A 19,211-nucleotide genomic window follows, 5' to 3' on the forward strand; every position below is an offset into this window, starting at 1 on the left:
CAAGTAGCAAAAGAAAACATGATTAAAAATTGGAACTATTAATTTAAATATGAAGATGACAGGGGCTTTCTCCCTCCACAAAGGAGAGATTCATAATTAATTTGTTAATCACATATCCATTGCCAATTAAGGGGTAACTTTTTTGTGATATATCTCTAAAAGGAAAACAGCATAAGTCACCATTTAGATTTGTTTGTAACCTGATGGAGTACAGCATTATTAATTTAATGGACAAAGTATATATCAGCTTTAATCATGTTATCTTGTCATACATACATTTCTAATTTAAACATGAATATGAGCTGTAAGATCAAGGTGTACATATATATGTGCCTAAATAGTCAAGTACTCAGATAACTTTTTTCATTTTCTTTTTTGCTTTTGTTTTCATTCAGAGATGTCTTGCGGTTATGTGTGTGAAAGTTTATGGGACTGGTTGTTTCAGTCATAACATGGTCGCGGTCGAATATACTTTATGTTTATGCTTTGTAGTTTGTACAATGTTGATGGTTGTTAATAGCATAATAATATATACAGGTCATCATGCTACATTTCTTTGCCCAATAGTATCATTTATCCCTTATCATACAACCATCATCGATATTCTTTTTCTTCATCTTTATTATAGTTTTTATATATAAACCATTAAACATATCTCAAAAAAATATATATAAACACAAACATTTCTTTGAGAGAATATAGGGAATGATACCCCTAGTTGCACCCTGCCTTTCAATTTCAAAGAACAGAAAATCTCAACTTTCATCACATAATAATTACTAGGATGAAAGGTAAATCATAAGAGGTTGCACAAATTGAGTGAAAAAAGCTTAATTATGGTATGTATGTTGGAGCAATTATAGCAATCCAACCCAACTGCTATTGATATGATTTGATTTGATTTGATAGTTCTTTTTCTTTGTTGGATCTCCCTCCTCGTTTAGATTGTGATCTTTCTCAAGGTGAACAAGAATCACACTTTTCCCCTGTTTTTCCAAACAAACTCAACCCTATACATTTAATTAAAGTTCAACATAAATGATTTTTTTCTTAAAAAATGATGTATGATTATTTTAACAAGTGTTTAATTTGTATTTTAAAGATAAAAATGACGTATCTATCTATCATAATATGTCTTAAATAACTTTTTTATTCTTACACGATGCCTTAAAGAAGTTGTTAGCGTGAAGTTTACAAGGTAATATATCATATTTTGTGGCTAAAGTATTGAGATTCCATTCCAAAAGCCAACATTTGAACATGGATAAATTTGATATTGGTTTATTGTCTTTGAGATTGTAAAGGTCAGATTAAATTAGTTCTTCAATTTTTTCAAAAAAATAGTAAGATAATCCTTTAAATAAAAAAGCACAGCAATCAATTTTATTATATTTTTAAATCTAGTACTATAATTTTAAAGTATCTATATTTGTCTTCATGCATCAAGAGATCATTCAATAGAATATATATGTCTTTTTTTATTATTATTTTAATAAATGCAAGTCTTTGTTGATTTTGATAAAAAATTTCAAAGGAGATATCATGGTTGGATAAACTAAATTGAGGACTTGAATTTCTTGAACAGGACGACGTAACATAAAGAATCATCCAACCTCAATCGATGACAGAGATCATTTAACTTGCAAAAACTTATGAGTAATCTCCATTTGATCTAGTATCAATGATTGTGATTACTTACAATATGAAATTTTGTTTTTTTTCTGCATCACCAAATCCAAATCCAAATCCCTAAATTGATTGGTGTCTTTTACTTTAGGAAATTAAATTACTATTTTATAAATTTAAAATATTGAATTTTACAACTCTTACAATTAAGGGAAGGAAGATGTTGACATATTATTCATTTGAAAACAAAAGTGTGTTTTGACTAGATTTGGTTTATGTCCCATGGTATTTGTATCTTTTTCCTTTTTTTAGTATGAAGATGTTAGGTTTTAATTTATTTATTTAAAAAAAAAATCAGAGTTTCTTTTTAAATAATTACGTGGAAAACATAATGAAAAAAATGGTGATTGCCAAGTCATTGACACGTCAGCATTTTTAAACAAAAAATCGAAAAAACAGAGGATAAAATTGTGGTGATTTTAAAAAGTAAAGGATCAAAACGAAAAATAAATAAATACATAAATGATCCAATTGTTATAAATAAATAAGATAAATGACTCATTAATAATTTTGTCTCAAAAACAAGTCTTCATTGAGACGAAATAAAAAAGTAAAGTAAAAAAGAATCTCCATAAAAAAGATCTAGGAAAAAGAAACACTCAAAGAGAAGCATGGCATTAGAGAACTCTTCCATCACTGAGAATGTTGTACTTCTTACTTAGGTCCAATGAAATATCATCAATAATCATTGTCTTCAAAACAAGTCCTTTTTTCAAAATATACTCAACAAATAATAGCTCATCTGGAAGTCCTTGATATCATTTAAACTGAATAAAAGTTAGGTGTGATATGATACAATTAGGAACACTTGGTTGTGTAGCCCATCCTGGTAAAGGCGACTCTTCCTATAGACGACAAAAGACACCACAACATACATATAAGATGTAATCATGCATATATGGTAATAAATCATGTTATATGTCATAGTGATCATTTTGAGTATGTATAAAACAAGGTCTTAGTGTAATCTATTTCTTAAAAACATTGAATTCATAATTTCACATCAATAAGTGGTGTACATGAAGCAAGGATAAACCATTAAACAAACATTAGAACTCATCAAACCTTGTCATTTTGTATTATGAGAACTTGAAGCAGATGACATGTATGAAGCAGACTCAATAGAAAATTCGAGTTGAACCACAGAAGAATGAGTTCCAAATGAATTAAATGGCAGAATTCTGGAAAATGTAGATCAACGGGGTCACCCAGAAGCCATTGTTTGGTGACAACAACGAGTTCTAATGTGTGTGTAAAATGTACATATCATTTACTCTACTATCCTAGGATTATTGTTAGTGATATTAGGTATATTGCGGGATCGATTGTATTCTAAGACTTGTATATATGTGCGCGCATTTTATCAGCGAAAAACATCAGTCATTTACAATTTGGTATCATATCTATATCCAACTATGATAATATATTATACCTTTGTTGTTGAACAACCCAATGATAGATGTTTTATCCCAGAGAGAGCATTGAAGAGCTTGAATAAACATTTGAAGGCCAAAGAATGATCACTCGAGGAAGGAAAGCCATCAAGAGACGCTCTCATTACGTTTTATAAGTTGCTAACATCATCGAATCTGATTTGGGTAAGGTTAAGATAGCGAGAACAAAGCGGATTGTCATAGAAGAAAGCACCAACTGAAGCGATATCAACATCGATTTGCAAACTCTTCAAGGTCGGTGGGAAACAAATATTGGCGTAATTCTCATAATAAATGTAAGTATTCAGATTTTCTAGGATAGGGCAGCCAACTAGGAAGGCATTCAATTCAGGCATTTCCATAGCAGGGAGTTTCAACTTCTTCAGTGATGGTAAACAGCGAACCACCTTAGTAAATTGTGGTTTAATATATATATCACCACTGAGGCTGAGCTACATGTTAATTGTTAGTATGTTATCATTGTGTCATGTTACATTAGAGTGAAACAATATACGTAAAACAAAAAAATGAATTGAATGTGTTTACCCGAGGGAGACGAGATTAGTGCAAGCAGAAAGAGCGGTAGGCAGGTAGTAGGTGAAAATAATTACGACAATATCATCGAGTATGAGGTCGAATTCGTTGAGGTCAGGCCCAATGACGGAACAGATCCATGTATCGATTGAACATCTGCAGTATTTGTTGTCCACTGGAGATTTAGTACATGAGAGACGCATCTTCCGACTTTTGTAGGGTTTACTTAGAGAAGAAAACACGCCGTTAATTACAAATAGAGAAAAGGATAGGAAGTGCTTAAATCGTTGGTCCATGACATCTTTGTCAACTTGGTCAAATTCAAAGGACTCATCAAAAAAGTCGAGAGCCAAGGATTCATCGGAAAAGTCGAGAGCCGAGACCTCCTTCCAAACATTGCACCATCTGCGAGATAGAATGCTTTGGTTGGAAGGAAAGACAGGATGTGGCTCAGTATACAGTTTGGCAGACTTCTTCTTCTTCTTCTCTTTCTAATGCTTTCTTCCGTTTGGAGTTCGACTCTGCCATTATTGATTAGGGCAAGATTGGTTTCAGTTTGGAAGATCCGTACAGGCTTCAATTGCTATTTGATCGGTTCGTGCTTCAAACGAAATAAACTTTCTTCATCTTCTCATACCCGCTCTCTCTAAACCCTACCCTATACTAAAAAAATAAATCAAATATGTTTTCTTTTTTCCTAAGGAAACAAATCAAATTTGTTGAACTTATTTGCTCACTCACCTTATATAATTCACCCTTAATATATACACAAAAATATAAAAAATAAAAAAATCGAATCTTTCTCACTAATATTTTTTTTAAAAAATCTTTCTTGCATCCTTTTTCACAAAAGTATTTCTTGAAATATTTTTACATAATGATAAAAATTAGAAAAAAAAAATGGTTTAAATATAAAATTATAATAAAAAATGATAAAAATAGAGCTTAAAAATTAAACTGAAAATTCCTTGAGTTTTTTGTTTTTAGGGAACAAAATGTTTTAATATATAAAAGGGTATCTTAACAATTTTGTTATCATTAGGAATCAAACTTGATAGCTTAGAACACTCTTAAATATTAGACCCTACCTACATACAACACCTGTATTAGAGAAAAATTCTGAGACATTATTTTTCTATTTCAAAAGAGAATCCTACCATGCTTAATAACTTTCGATTCATCGGTCTTTGTAATGTAATTTGAAATGTCTTCACTAAGATCCTTGTTAATCATAGTCTTCCTTTCTTTGATGAATTGGTTGGTCCCTTTCATCACACGACCTTGTCCCACCCTAGACTGAGCATTGTCATATTTGTTATTCTCAATTTAGTATTTTTGTACATGCAACACCGTGTGAGACAATTAAACTTTGATAATGGATGGATTTAACTTTGATAGAATAGAATTTAGGGAATGGTATCCCCGGTTGCACCATGCCTTTTAAAGAGAGAAAATCTCAACTTTCATCACATAATAATTAGGAGGATGAAAGGTTTTCATAAGATATTAAGATGTTGCACAAATTGAGTGAAAAAGCTTAATTATGTTATGTATATTGAATCAATAATTGCAATCCCACCCAAGTACTGTTGATATGATTTGATAGTTCTTTTTCTTTGTTGGATCTCACTCCTCGTTTAGTTGGTATTATGTTAACAAATATTTAATTTGTATTTCAACCATAAAAATAAGGTATTGACTCACAATGTCTTAAAACATTTGTTAACACGATGTTTACACGGTAATGTCATATTTTATGGCGACTGTATTGGCATTCTATACCAAAGCCAACATTTGAAAATGGATGAATTTGATATTGGTAAACCATCTTTAAAATTGTAAGGGTTAGATTAAACAAGTTCTTCAAATCTTTCAAATAGTAATATAATTCTTTAAATCAAATAAAAATCATTCAATTTATTATATTTTCAAATTTAGTACCATGTTTAAAGGAATTGATCAATGTCAATTCAGTGGAACCTCAACATATTTAAGATTATTTTATTCAGTTTGCTTATTCTACATAAGGCTTAAAACCTCCACGATCTTTTTGACAATTAATTTGGCTATGTTGTGTTTGGGTGTTGTGAACTGAAAGGAATAATATGTTCTTTAATAATATAGCAAAATCAATTCTGCAATTGCTGGGAAAAGTAAAAGTTTCTTACTTTTGATGGATGAAAGCTAAAAATGTTAGTTTTTCTTTTGACCATTATATGTGGTGGCAACAATCCTTTGTTTGTTTGGGTTTCGGTTGATCTTCATTTTTTATTTTTTTTCATTCGGTTGCTTTTGATGTAATATTTGTTTCGCTCTACCTTGCAGATCTTGTGCTAGGGAGCAGACTCTCTTATTGTGGTAACACATTTCATTTTGGTTTGTTAAAAAAAAAAAACTATAATTTTAGAGTATCTATATTTGTCTTCATGCATCAAGAGAACGATCATTCAATATAAGTGTTTTGTTTATTTTTAACAAATGTAAGTCTTTTGTTAAGAGACATTATGGTGGATAAACTAAATTGATTGGCGACTTTTAATTTAAGAAATTAAATTATTATTTTATAAATTTAAAATATTAAATTTCAAGACCCTTACAATGAAGGGAAGCGAAATGCTGATTTATTATTCATATGAAACAACGTAGGTGCAAATAAAGAACCATAACATGATATCATGACATGTCTGGCCGGTGCTCATCAACCCAAGAGACGATAGATCCTTCTCTTGTTGAGAGAACTCAAACTCAAGTTACTAACATAACTCACTAATTTATCAACCCTTGTTCATATTTATTAGATAACTAAAAGATAACAAGTTTTGTGGGGGAAATATTTAATTTTTAATAGGAGATTATATATTTTACTAGATAACTACCAATGAAAGAATTATGTAAGTGGGGGGCATAACCCCGATGTTTTACAAATAGATCCGTCTAGGTGTTGTGTCTTTGTCTTTACCTAATTGAAAGTTTCATCTTTGAAAAGGTGACAATTTTACTATTTTACATTGCCAAATTGCCAGGTTAAATATGCATCATTGTCCGCTATAGACGTACTATTATGAGAGAAAAAATATATTAAAAAAATTATACGGATACAATTTTAAAATGAGTAATGATATTTTGACATCTATTTAAGGACAACTTTGGTGACAACTTTGTTTTTCTCTCTTTTTATTGGTTAAAAACAATGGAGAGAGAAAAAAGAAGAGAGAAAATAAGAATGTCATGTGAGTATGAGAGAGAAAGTTGTCAAAAAATTGTTACAAAATAGTTGTACAGATATCATTTCTATTTTAAAATAATGATTACGACCCTTAAAAAAACAGTAATTGCGATATAAAGTTAATTTATTCAAAAAAAATAATATAAAGCAAATAAAATCAGAGGTAATAAATTTTTTAGATAAATCCTTCAAAAATAAATTAGATTAATCATTAAGAGAGCGTTTGGTTTCACTTTTTTTCATGGCATCCGCACATCCACATGGCCTTTTGACGCAAAAATGTGAAGCTAACATTTGTTGCTTCGAAAAAGAAAAAGAATTAATGTCTTCTCCTAGCACATTTTGTTCGCGGCAAACTGAACTTCTTAAAATATCCATGCGTGAGTTAACTCACGCAAGTGTTAATTTCAACGTGAGTTAAGTTGCGCAGCGCATGTTAAGATGTGCAGATTTTAACATCTGCGTTACTTAACTAATGCAGAGGTATTTTCAGTGTTTCAGTTGGACGCGAGCAAAATATATTGGGAGAAGAGCAGAATTCAAAGAAAAAAACGGACGTCAAGAAGTCCTCTTGCAGTGGATTTAAATATAGCATAAGTCTTTTAAAGTTTATTCAAACTTCTAGTTAAAAAAACAAGTTTATTCAAACTAATATATTATAGATTAAACAAATCCAAAGAAAATCCAAAATCATTTATTAAAAACCGATTTGTACTTTTTCAAATCTCTTTAACAATTTGTTTACCAGGTTTTTTTTGTTACGTAGTTTACCAGTTCAGTGGAATGAATTTGTATGTTCTTTGTTTTCTTTGAGATGAAAAAAGTGAAACTTGTTTTTCATTGTAAAATTTAGTTACTTACCATTGGTGTTAATTTCTATTTAGCATCGTTGCAAGTAGTGAGTGTCCAACCCACTCTCGGGGCATAAACCATGGCCTTCTTTACCACAAAAATCCACCAAATTATTAACTTTGTGTCAGTCACTGATTCTGGGAGTGCACTATTGCAAAGTGTTCAACAATTTGCGTACGTGTTGCAATCAAACCAATGTACCAGATCCAATGCACCTTATTATTATTTAGAAATAATAATATAATAAAGAAAAAGAAGCCTAACCCACCTGCCCTTAATCCCATGGTTTTATTATATTGAGTCACACACTTCATGCTCCTTCCTTCTCTCTTCCCTTATGGTACTCCATTTGTTTATGGAATATTTAGTTATTGGAATACCCATGGTTTTAAGCCATCTTTTACACTAAACCACTCCCTTCTACACTGCCATATCTAATTTGCTAAAGGTGCTTTTCTTTAACTTAATAAAGTGTACCAAATTAATAAACAATGAGATATAGGATCATGGGAAAAAGAACATGTGCATTTTATTTTTATGGACTTCTCTGTCAATTTTAAGACACTAGTTGTGGATAAGGTTAGTATTTAGTAATAGTATTTGCATGCCATGTGATGTTTGCATAAAGACATGTAAAAAAATAGTTTGAGTATTTTACTATTGAGGAAACAACAAAAGAATCAACCGACAGTAACAGAAATCAAAGTGAAAACAACTGTCTGAGACGGTGGATTTCATCTAAAACCATCAAACTCCACCTGCCTTAGTGCCACTCTTCTCCCTTTCTTAGGTTCAAAATAATTTTCATAATGAACAGTCTTTCACCAACTCACCTTATAAATAGACAACAAACATCAGCTACTTATTCATTCAAAGCTACACCAGTTATCTATTCACCTGTTTACAAACAATTCTTTCATTCTAAGCTTTTGTTCAATTCAATTCAATTGAATCTTTGAAGATGGCCAAGAGAAATGTTGCTGCTAATTCTCCTCTTGAGAGAACCAGCTTGGCTTATCTGGACCAGAGGTTGGCCATGGCCAAGCGCTGTTCTCATGGTAATGCATACTTTACTAACAAATCAATGTATAATGTAATCTTTGGTTTCCTTTGTTATTGTATTTATAGTTTTTTCCATTTCTTGTGCAAACAGAGGGTGTGATGGCTGGAGCTAAGGCAGCTGTTGTTGCTACTATTGCTACTGCCATTCCAACTGTAACTACTCCTTCAACCTATTCAATTTTCCTTGCTTCATGCTTCTATTAATTTTGACACAGTTTTGATTATTAGTTTACATTTAAAATAACCACTCTTAAATATCCTAAGAAAGAGACTTTTTGGTATATAATTAACTGGAATTATATATGCTTGACATGCAGCTGGCTAGTGTTAGGATGCTACCTTGGGCAAGAGCAAACCTGAATCCCACTGCTCAAGCTCTCATAATTTCTACAGGTTAGCTGACTCATTCTTGTTGCCACAACACTGATCAACTATTTTTCTCACAATCATTGCTTGACACAGTTATCTAACTCTCATATTCTGTTTGTAGTCGCTGGAGCAGCATATTTCGTAGTAGCTGACAAGACTGTATTGGCAACTGCAAGAAAGAACTCCATCAACCGACCCTCCAATGCATGAATTACAAATGCATAACTTGGGATCGTGGACTCGGATGCACTGCTTTCGGCTAATCTTAAATCCTTAATTAATATTTTGCCAGTTTCATGTACTAGTCATCACATATGTACTTATAATTAAAGAATGGATTGCATTTCAATAGCAAGAGAGCACTACATATGTACCAATCAATCATATTATATAAATGCAAATTAGTAACTTCTTTTTCTGCACAAGTGAAAAATATATATTCCATTGAACATATAGATAACAAAGTTTCACCAGCAATCATTACATGAGCAAAACCCATCTTTAAAATGGTGAAAACGGTTTCTATCTCTTGCAATTATTTCCCTATTGAAAATCTTAGATATAAGCTTGGTAGCTGAATGACAGTTTCCACAAACCCGAAGATTCTTCACGATCCGAATTGTAGTTCCAGGCTTTGTTTTTATCAAACCGAAACTAATAGCCAGCTTCTCACTGTGTTGACTCAAAGCCCCTTCCTTCCACTCTTCATCCATATCATAAAGTACCTCAGAAGTATTGGGCACAAATCCATTTTCCTCCAAAAGCTTATCTACCTCGTTCAACATTTTATAAATATTGTTGCATTCCGGGTGGAACTTATCACCGACAAGGAACTCATGAACATCACCATCAATCTCTATAGAGGTGCAACCGGGAACTTTCTTCATTCCTTTGTCATTTAACCTTGTTCTTATCCTTGCTACATCGTCCCATCTACCAGCTCCTGCATATATATTTGACAGAAGCACAAATGCCCCTGCATTTTCTGGCTCTAATTGAAAGAGGCGTTCTGCTACATATTCACCGAACTCAACGCGTCCATGAGCCTTACAAGCACTAAGAAGAGAACCCCAAATAGCTCCATCCGGCTCCATTTCCATATTTTTCATAAGAATCTCTGCTTCTTCGAACTTTTCAGCTCTAGCCAAGAGATCAATCATGCAACCATAGTGTTGCAATTTCGGACTAATTCCATAATCTTGTATCATTGACCTGAAGTACTGGTGTCCAAGATCTACCAAACCAGCTTGTGTACAAGCAGATAATACACCAACAAATGTTATGTCATCAGGCCGAAATAATCCCTTGTTGACCATTTCTGAGAAAAGTGCAAGAGCCCTCTCCGCATGTCCATGCATGGCAAACCCAGATAACATGGCATTCCAAGAAGCCAAATTTCTAGAATGCATACTTCTAAATACCCGTTCCGCCGCCTCAATGCACCCACATTTTGCATACATGTCAATGAGACTTGTCCAAAGAGAAGCATTGCTGCTGTTCCTCAAGTTCTTATCTATGTAAGCATGAACCCACTTACCAAGGTCAAGAGCACCAAGGCAAGCACAAGCATGAAGAATGCCCAAGAAGGTAACATCATTAGGCTTTACATTCGACCTAAGCATGACCTCAAACAATGCCAATGCTTCTTCATACAAACTCAAATAAGAATAACCACCAATCATAGTATTCCACGAAATCACATCTTTTTCCTCTATCCCGTCAAACAACTCACGAGCAATATCAGTTTCACCACACTTACAATACATATCAATAAGTGCATTTGTCAACTGAAGATTCGAACCAAACCCATTATCTCTAACCCAAGAACCAATCCACTTACCCAATTCACCCGACCGAGTGTGACCACAAGCAGACAGAACAACCACCATTGTACTCTTATTTGGCAAAACATTCGCCTCCTGCATCTCATAAAAACACACGATAGCTTCTTCAAAACGACCACTCTGAACATACCCAGAAATCATGGCATTCCACGAAACCACATCTTTAACCGGAATTTCATCAAAAAGCCGTCTAGCATCATCTAAACAACCCTGCGAAACATACCCAGTAATAAGAGCCGTAAAAGAAACCGCGTCTCTCAGAGAACTTTTATCAAACACCAACCGTGCAAAGTCCATTTCACCAACAGAAGCATACATATGAATAACCGAAGTATGAACATGTGGATTAAAATGAAGTGCCAACTTCAAAGCATGAGCATGAAGCTGTTTACCTTCATGGGTCGCCTTCGCTTTTGTGCAAGACTTAAACAAAAAGGGAAAGGTATGAGAATTCGGTTGAACACCATAATAAAGCATTCGAGAAAAAAGGTGCAAAGAAGATAATGGTGAAGAACTCAAAGAATAGCCACGAATGAGAGAATTCCAAATGAAAACGTTGTGTTTGTGGTGTTGTTGATTCTCTTCGAAGAGGGAGAGAGCGTAGGAGAGGTCGCCGGAAGGTGAAACGGCGCAGAAATGGATGAGTTTGCTTTGAACGAAAACGGTGTTGTTGAGACCGGTTTTGATTATTAGAGAGTGAATTTGTTTGAAGGTGTTGATGTTTTTGCATTTTTCGAGGAGATTAAGGTAAGGATGTTGTTCGAGAATCTTGTAAGGTGGATCGGAAGCTGGAAGAAAGTGAAGAATCGAAGGTGAAGGTGAAGATGTTACTAACAACATTGTAACTCAAATTTCTTGTCGTGCTAATTACGGTTAGTTAGTTAAAAATAAGTCCCTACAAAAAAAAAATTATCCAAGTTTCTACCCAAACTTGAAAGGAAAAAAAAAAGTTTTTTCTTTTTTAGTACGACATTGTTTCAAAAGATATATAGTTAGATTTTTGACAATAAGGATTTTTTTTTTTGGCAATAATTAAAAGGCTTAAATGCTCTTTTGATCCTTTAAGTATTTAGTTGGTATCGTTTTGGCAATGACAAGGTGACACGTGTCCACACTTAACGTTTTTTATTAAATTCAACGGAAACCTAACAGAAGAGACCAAAACGAGACTAAAAAAAACTTAAAGTGCTCAAACAATCCTTTTTTTTAGTTAAGGGACCAAAACGATGCCAATTAAATATTTAAGGGATCAAAAGAGCATTTAAGCCTAATTAGAAAAAGACAATGGATTGATTAAGGCTTAATTACCTTTTTCGTCCTCTAACTATTTAGTTGGTATCAGATTGGTCCTCTAACTAAAAATTGATTTATTTCGATCCTCTAAGTTTCTCACTGTTACTATATTTAGTCCTTTCTGTTAGTTTTATTCAAATAAACGTTAGGGTTTGTGTTATGTGGGTACCTGAACCCCTGTTTCACACATACATATGAACCATAACAGTTACCAATAATATCGGTCACTATTTAATCATAATATCTTAACAAGGAATAAGACCAAAATGATACTAATAAATAAAGTTAGAGGACCCACATAACACAAACCCTAACGTTTATTTGAATAAAACTAACAGAAAGGACTAAATGTAGTAACGGTGATAAACTTAGAGGACCGAAATAAATCAATTTTTAGTTAGAGGACTAATCTGATACCAATTTAATAGTTAGATGACCAAAAAGATAATTTAACCATTGATTAAAGAATAAATAACTCGTTTTTAAAGGAAATGGTAGTTGTAACAAAAAAAAAAAGGGAATGGTAGTTCATGTTTTGAATAGAAAAATTCCAACAAGTGAGAGAGACCCAAATCGAAGTATGGTTGGTTTAATGGAATGACAATTTGCAAGTCATTGAAGTGAGCTTTAACTTTCAAACTATGATTGCCAATACATTAGGAGGTAAAAACCTTTAGTTACAATGTAAAACATGATGTTAGGTGTGAAGCAAAGAGTGATTCCAATGTCGTTTGGTCGGTGAAATTTTGTCTCGCTCAAATCTATTACCAAATGGAGGATCAACATGGTAATATATTTTGTTATATGTGTATGGTTAGTTCTTGAAGTGATACAGTGACAAAGAACGACCATATTCGAGAATATAGCCCTTGTGTGAAGATCTATTTTAGTTTTCTTTTTATTTTTCTTGTCTTTTTTATTATACTCTTTTAGACTTATGTTCTTTTGGCTTTTTTTTTTCTTTTTCATAATTGAATTTACGCGCTTAAATAAAAAATATTTATTTTTAGTTATTTTCAAAGATCAAACTATTTTATTTCAATTATTATTATGAATCTAATTGTCCATTTTATTCTAATGATGGTTCAAGTAGGGATTAAATTGTCCAATTTATTTTTTCAATTATTAAAAGTTGCTTTTATTGTTTTTCGAAAAATGAATTGAGTATCCAATTTTTTCGAAAGAACTAAAATGAGTCCTCACACTATTTATAAAAATTGTAAGTATAATTAGAGGTTGTTTACTTTCTGTAAATAAGAAGAAAAAAATCACACTCTCCTACCATCTTGCACGCCCTACAAAGATTATCCCATTTTGCCCTATTAAGATTCCTAAATTTTTTATACAAATTTCAAAAATTTAATTCGAAAACTCTCAAAATTTGGAAGTTCAGGTGGTTTGTCATTAAATTCCTCTAAATCTTGTTTTAAAACCTTTCAGAAAATACGACCTGAAAACAAACTTAATATTTCAAATTATATAACCTGAAACATGTTGAAACTTCATCTGATCAGGTTTTAATCGTAATGGTAGTCGTAATATTGACACATTTCGGATTATATAATTTGAATAAGTAAAATATATGTTTGGATTATATAATTTGAGGAATAATCTTTCGTAATATTGACACATTAGAACAACGTTTTTACAACGCTTCAGTTCATACTTCAATCGGTTCTTGTGAATTTAACTCAATTAGTTTGAACAATGCATAAAATATGTAAGGTCGGAGTTCAAATCCCGGCCACTACCCAAAAAAAAAATTCATACTTCAATCAAGTAATGTCAAGCATGAAAAAACTTCAATTTATTAATTGCACTTCATTCTTCAATTTTTGTGTGTATTTTTTAGAAGTAAAAGCTAGCTAGGACACAGTTTATTTTTTCTCTTCTATGATGCACAAATGAGACAAAAAGCTAGCTAGGACACAGTTTATTTTTTCTCTTCTATGAAGCACAAATGAGACAAGTCTTACATCATGTACAAATTTGTTTTCACTATTGAATCTATCCATAGATCTCACCATTAAATCAATCGACATATAATGTGATTTATTGATCCGATAATAATAAAAAAAATTATTCATTATGCAACCATTTTACTCATGCATGTTAGCCAAAACATAATTCCGACTGTGAAATACTATGATATTTGATAACATCACATATAGATGTTATTTGCTGAGTCATGAATGAGTACTGGCGGATCTTGAGTTAATTTGTTGGGGGTGCCAAACTTTTATGAAATATATTATATGGTTTTAAGTATTATCAATAATTAATAACCGGTCAAGTGGTATAAAATATTTTAAATGAGCAAGTGGATGTTGGTTTAAATCCCCTCAAAAACTTTTTATTTAAATACAATATGCAAAAGTAGAAGGTTAAAAATGTAAAAAGAAGATTTGCATGTGTTGAACCAGCGTCCTAGAGCAATTTGCGATACCGCCTTTCCACTGCAGCAACTGAATTCTAATTGTTATAATACACCTAATATAATATATAAGGAACATGGCACCTGCCTATCCTCAAAGAGATCCACCAGTGTGAATGAGTGCAATACTATTACACATAGATGCAAAAATTAAGTAACAATATAGTGGGATAGATGCAAAAATTAAGTAACAATATAGTGGGGCATACTTTGTAAATATTTGTGCCTTAATTATTTGGTCTAAAATTCGATCCATGGTCAATGAGTATGAAAAAAAATTGAGAGGTCAACCCTTAATAGATCTCAATTACCTCAAACGGGTTAATGAGTATGACATATTTATTTTATGAAATATATAAATGCGACAATTGGTGAGGACAATTAGATATGCATATAACTTGCATTGCCATTATGTTTGATGTCTTGACGTGACTTTAAAAATTCCCAATTGGTGTAAATTAATTTTTCCCTGGAATTTATCATATTAAAATTATTTTTAAGGCCTGAACTGGTGCAAAACAACACTTTGGGTGTGCCAAGTTTGTGCTTGACGGTGAAGTGGTGGTGGACCGGTGGTTTTGAAAATGTAAAAGGAACGGCTATATTTTGGAGGGCATTGTCATTAGGATGTGGATTCTCCAAGTACTATTATTGAATAGCCTTCCATTTTTTTTATATAAAGTTTCACACGTTCAGAATAAAAAGAGTGGCAATAATATCTGTCATACAAGGTTCTATTTCATGTCAATTCAATTAATTATATGTAGAATATTCATTTTGTCTGGTGAAAATTTAGTTATTAGGATAACGATTCCTTCCTTATCATCAATGCAACTTCGGATTTAAGTTCAATTCTTCCAAGGCATTGCCAAAACAACCTTATGAACAGTCAGGTTGATTTTTGTAACTATAAAAAAAATAAAGTAACAAAAAAAAACAAATTGTTTTGTAAAAAGGAAAATATATACTATAAAAAAATAGCAATAAGGTGAACAAGGACATATATTATTGAGGCATGATGCATACAATACAATACAGGACAAAGCAAGTAAAAAGCATGAACATGGGAAGTAATAACTAATAAGCCAATTGAGAATAAAATCAAAACCAACTAAGCAGAGAAACAAAGTCAAAAGTAGTCAGTAATAAGGCAAGCAACAAACCATGACGAGCAGGAAAAAACACAATGCAGGAACACAAAACAAGGCATTGTGTGACATGGCTTTGCATAAGACAAAATTATTGTGTGACATATGGTTTTTTTTTCCTATAATATAAGACCATGATTAGAGCTAACTCTTGAACTCCAAGAGTTAATGTGATACATAGACTTCTCGGGTAAAAGGATAGGGAAAACTACACTGAATTGGATAAGAGAAATTAAAGGGGAGACTCTAAAGTCCAGAAATTTGGTGTGTATCTTCACAGGTAATCTTTGCTACATCACATTACATTGATATATACTTGAATATGTGAGTGTGAGTTGATGGTTAATAAATGATGATACTGTCAATTTTTTTAATGTTTTTTCTTTCCTTTACATTATTTTTCACTCTTTTATATTTTTTGAATTTACATTACTCTTCTTCCATGATGTCTTACCAACCATTTTGGGTTTAAAAGAGTTAGATTCATATGGGATATTAAGCAAGTACTAATTATGTGTTTTGATGACATGGTTGTTATTCATTATTTCTTTATGCGCAAACAATTCCATATTATCGTCTATATACCTTAGGTTAAATCACACACAATATGTTCTTATGAACTTAACTCAGTTGGTATGGACAATACATAATAATATGCAAGGTTAAGGTCCGGTGTTCAAACTCCGGCCACCCAAAAAAAAAATCACACACAATATATGACGTGAATGAGTTAATAAGTGAGCGACAATCATCATCTTACAGTTTTGTAAAGTTTAATTAGACTCAAACCTAATTATAATATGATATCAGAGTCTATCTAAAATCCATAAAACCACCTGCTATTAAATTTGCGTTATCGAGTCACTTGGATCATAAATCCCACATTTAAAGAGATATTGACCTAAGCATAGATTATAAGAGAGAGATAATCCTTTGATTGGTCTATTTAGTCTTATACTGCTGCCCTTACTCCTTAGTAATATATAGTTGCAATACAATATCTAGGGTTATGTTTAATTAATGGTGTGGAACATAATAAAATGTCCGTCCCTACGTCACTTAGGCTATGTTTGGTTCCAAGGAAAGAAAGAGGAGTGGAATGATGCTCTTTCTACTGTTTGGCACACCTTCATAAGCTAAGGAAAGAAAGTTTTTTGCGGGTCCCACGTCAGAATTGTTTCTGCATTAAACAGATCAGAAAGTGGAAAGAAAGTCACTATTCCTGTTGCATTTACCAAAATACCCTCTGATCTTGTATATTTTTACAACACATATTTCAATTTTTTTCTTCTTTTGAACCATACTCTCATAGAATATTTTATTATTTTCAATATTTATACACATTTCTTAGCATGCTCAAATTAGAACTCATGATAGTCATTTTTTTTTTGTGACCAATTTTAATAGTGTTTATATAAAAATTATTTAAATGTATTTTTATTGAAAATCATTTAAATAACACAATAACATAAGACTATTTATGTCATTTAATAAATTCATTTCTTTCTTTCCTCCCTTACTTTCGCTATAACCAAACAACCAACAAATCATCTCACTTTCTACTCACTTTCTTCTTACTTTCTTTCCTTTAACCTTCTTTCCTCTAACTTTCTTTCCTTTTACTATCCAAACATACCCTTAGAGACCAGACACGAGTCAACAAGTCAATAAAAAATAATTTAAAAATTAAAAAGTTTAAAAATAATTGAACAAATTTTAATTTAACAAGGACTAAAACTACATATTGAAATTTTTTATAGAGACCAAAATATATCACTATTTTTTTATAAGAACTAAACAAAATTGACTATATTTATATAGGAAACTTCATTCTATCCTATTTTACACAATCTGTTTTTATGGGAGTAGTCTATCATATTACTCGATCTAAATTATATAACCTTATCTACCATGATATCTATTCATTTTATCCCATTCTTGCAATTCAAATATATTCTAAATATATAAATTGTATTATGTTGTTCATATATATGTTCGCATGGACAAATTGATAAAGTATAATGAACTAATTGACTCGTAAAAGAAATAACTTTCTTTTTTATACTACAATACCTACCTAGGTTTTATTACAATAGTTTGTTTAGTAGATATATACATAAGATTTGTTGGTTAAGTTTCAATAGAAAAGAGTACTATTATTAACATATTAACATTTCTTAACTTTAAGATGAGAGTAAAATAAAGCTTAAAAATTTGTTTATCAATTTTTTATTTGAAACCCTTTCATCAGATATTTATGAAGAATATAAAAGATGGAAAAAAATAGACCACAGAGATGGAGTAGCTAAGGTATAAGGTTAACGTTTGTGTCGCAAGATACGTTTCTACCACTTGCATATAAATTGTAGTTTGGAAGACCAAATTAAAGAACTTTTGATTCCACTGTATCACTTTTTTGAAACCTACGTTACTCGGTTTCAACTTTCCATTCTTCACAGCATCGGTCCGCCGCATACCTTTTTCGTTGTCATAACAAAATTCTTTTTTTTTTTTTTGGCAACTGTCATAATTTTTCTTTTATCACTTCCATTTTGCAATAAAATATTATAATAATGAAGTAAAATAGACAAACTAGACGTCCACAAGTGTTAGCTCAACTGCCAAAAATGTCAAAATTGTAAGGTCAGATACTATGAACGGGGTTCAAATCTTGATCTTCAACTTATGTGTATGAGTTTTCAATAACTATTGTTACTTCGTCTTTCTAAAAAAAAAAAAAAACTAAACAAATAAGGAATATTGTGCTCTCAATAGTTGCTTGCTTTCTGTTTTTGGACTAAATTACTCTAAATATTTACTTGTGACAGAGTTAGAGTTCATAAAAATCCATCTAAGAGAAAGTACCTGACTTAGTTCTTGAAGCCGTAAAGATCTATTATTTATTCCCTAAATTCATTAAAAATATTTTTGAAGCTAAAATCTCTAATAATATATTCATTTTTGAAATCTCTAATCATATATTCATTTTTGTTTTGATAGAATGACAAATCATGTATTCATGTAATTAAATTGAGCATTGTTAATTTTAGATATCATTTTAAAATTCTATCCACTACATGAACCAAAATTATGAGATGCATAAAACATACAATTTTAGAGACTAAATTGATGACTTATTAATTCAATTTAAATATTGCAGTCATGCATTTAGTATACTAGTTGGTAGAGAAGAAAAACAAAAAGTACTGATAGTGGATATGAATCTTCGAATGACATTTCAATTATTGGCATAAAGCACTTGAAACAAAGTAAAAAAAGAACCTTGAAATGGTTGTAGAATCAATTCTACTTAATTATTTTACTCACAGT

The 19,211-nt window shown here is 31.6% G+C and overlaps 2 protein-coding genes across 2 annotated transcripts; one reads left to right on the plus strand and one right to left on the minus strand.

Moving 5' to 3' along the window:
* Positions 1 to 8,496: 8,496 nt before the first annotated feature.
* On the plus strand, positions 8,497 to 9,587 carry LOC11440639 (early nodulin-93). The gene is made up of 4 exons (XM_003609217.4): positions 8,497 to 8,789; positions 8,885 to 8,946; positions 9,111 to 9,186; positions 9,284 to 9,587. Exons 1-4 carry the CDS (start codon positions 8,693 to 8,695, stop codon positions 9,370 to 9,372), a joined length of 324 nt encoding a protein of 107 aa, XP_003609265.1. The 5' UTR covers positions 8,497 to 8,692; the 3' UTR covers positions 9,373 to 9,587.
* Positions 9,586 to 11,895, minus strand: LOC11444926 (pentatricopeptide repeat-containing protein At1g08070, chloroplastic). Its single transcript, XM_003609218.3, has one exon. It carries the CDS (start codon positions 11,844 to 11,846, stop codon positions 9,630 to 9,632), a length of 2,217 nt encoding a protein of 738 aa, XP_003609266.1. The 5' UTR covers positions 11,847 to 11,895; the 3' UTR covers positions 9,586 to 9,629.
* Between the last annotated feature and the right edge of the window lie 7,316 nt (positions 11,896 to 19,211).

Source organism: Medicago truncatula, chromosome 4, assembly GCF_003473485.1.
Source record: "Medicago truncatula cultivar Jemalong A17 chromosome 4, MtrunA17r5.0-ANR, whole genome shotgun sequence".
Taxonomy (NCBI): domain Eukaryota; kingdom Viridiplantae; phylum Streptophyta; class Magnoliopsida; order Fabales; family Fabaceae; genus Medicago; species Medicago truncatula.

Excerpts from the sequence above, each read along its gene's own strand:
- LOC11440639 (XM_003609217.4), top strand. The coding sequence starts at position 8,693 with ATGGCCAAGAGAAATGTTGCTGCTAATTCTCCTCTTGAGAGAACCAGC. Across the intron at positions 8,947-9,110 it reads TTGCTACTGCCATTCCAACT|CTGGCTAGTGTTAGGATGCT; the intron begins GTAACTACTCCT and ends CTTGACATGCAG. Across the intron at positions 9,187-9,283 it reads AGCTCTCATAATTTCTACAG|TCGCTGGAGCAGCATATTTC; the intron begins GTTAGCTGACTC and ends TTCTGTTTGTAG.
- LOC11444926 (XM_003609218.3), bottom strand. The coding sequence starts at position 11,846 with ATGTTGTTAGTAACATCTTCACCTTCACCTTCGATTCTTCACTTTCTT.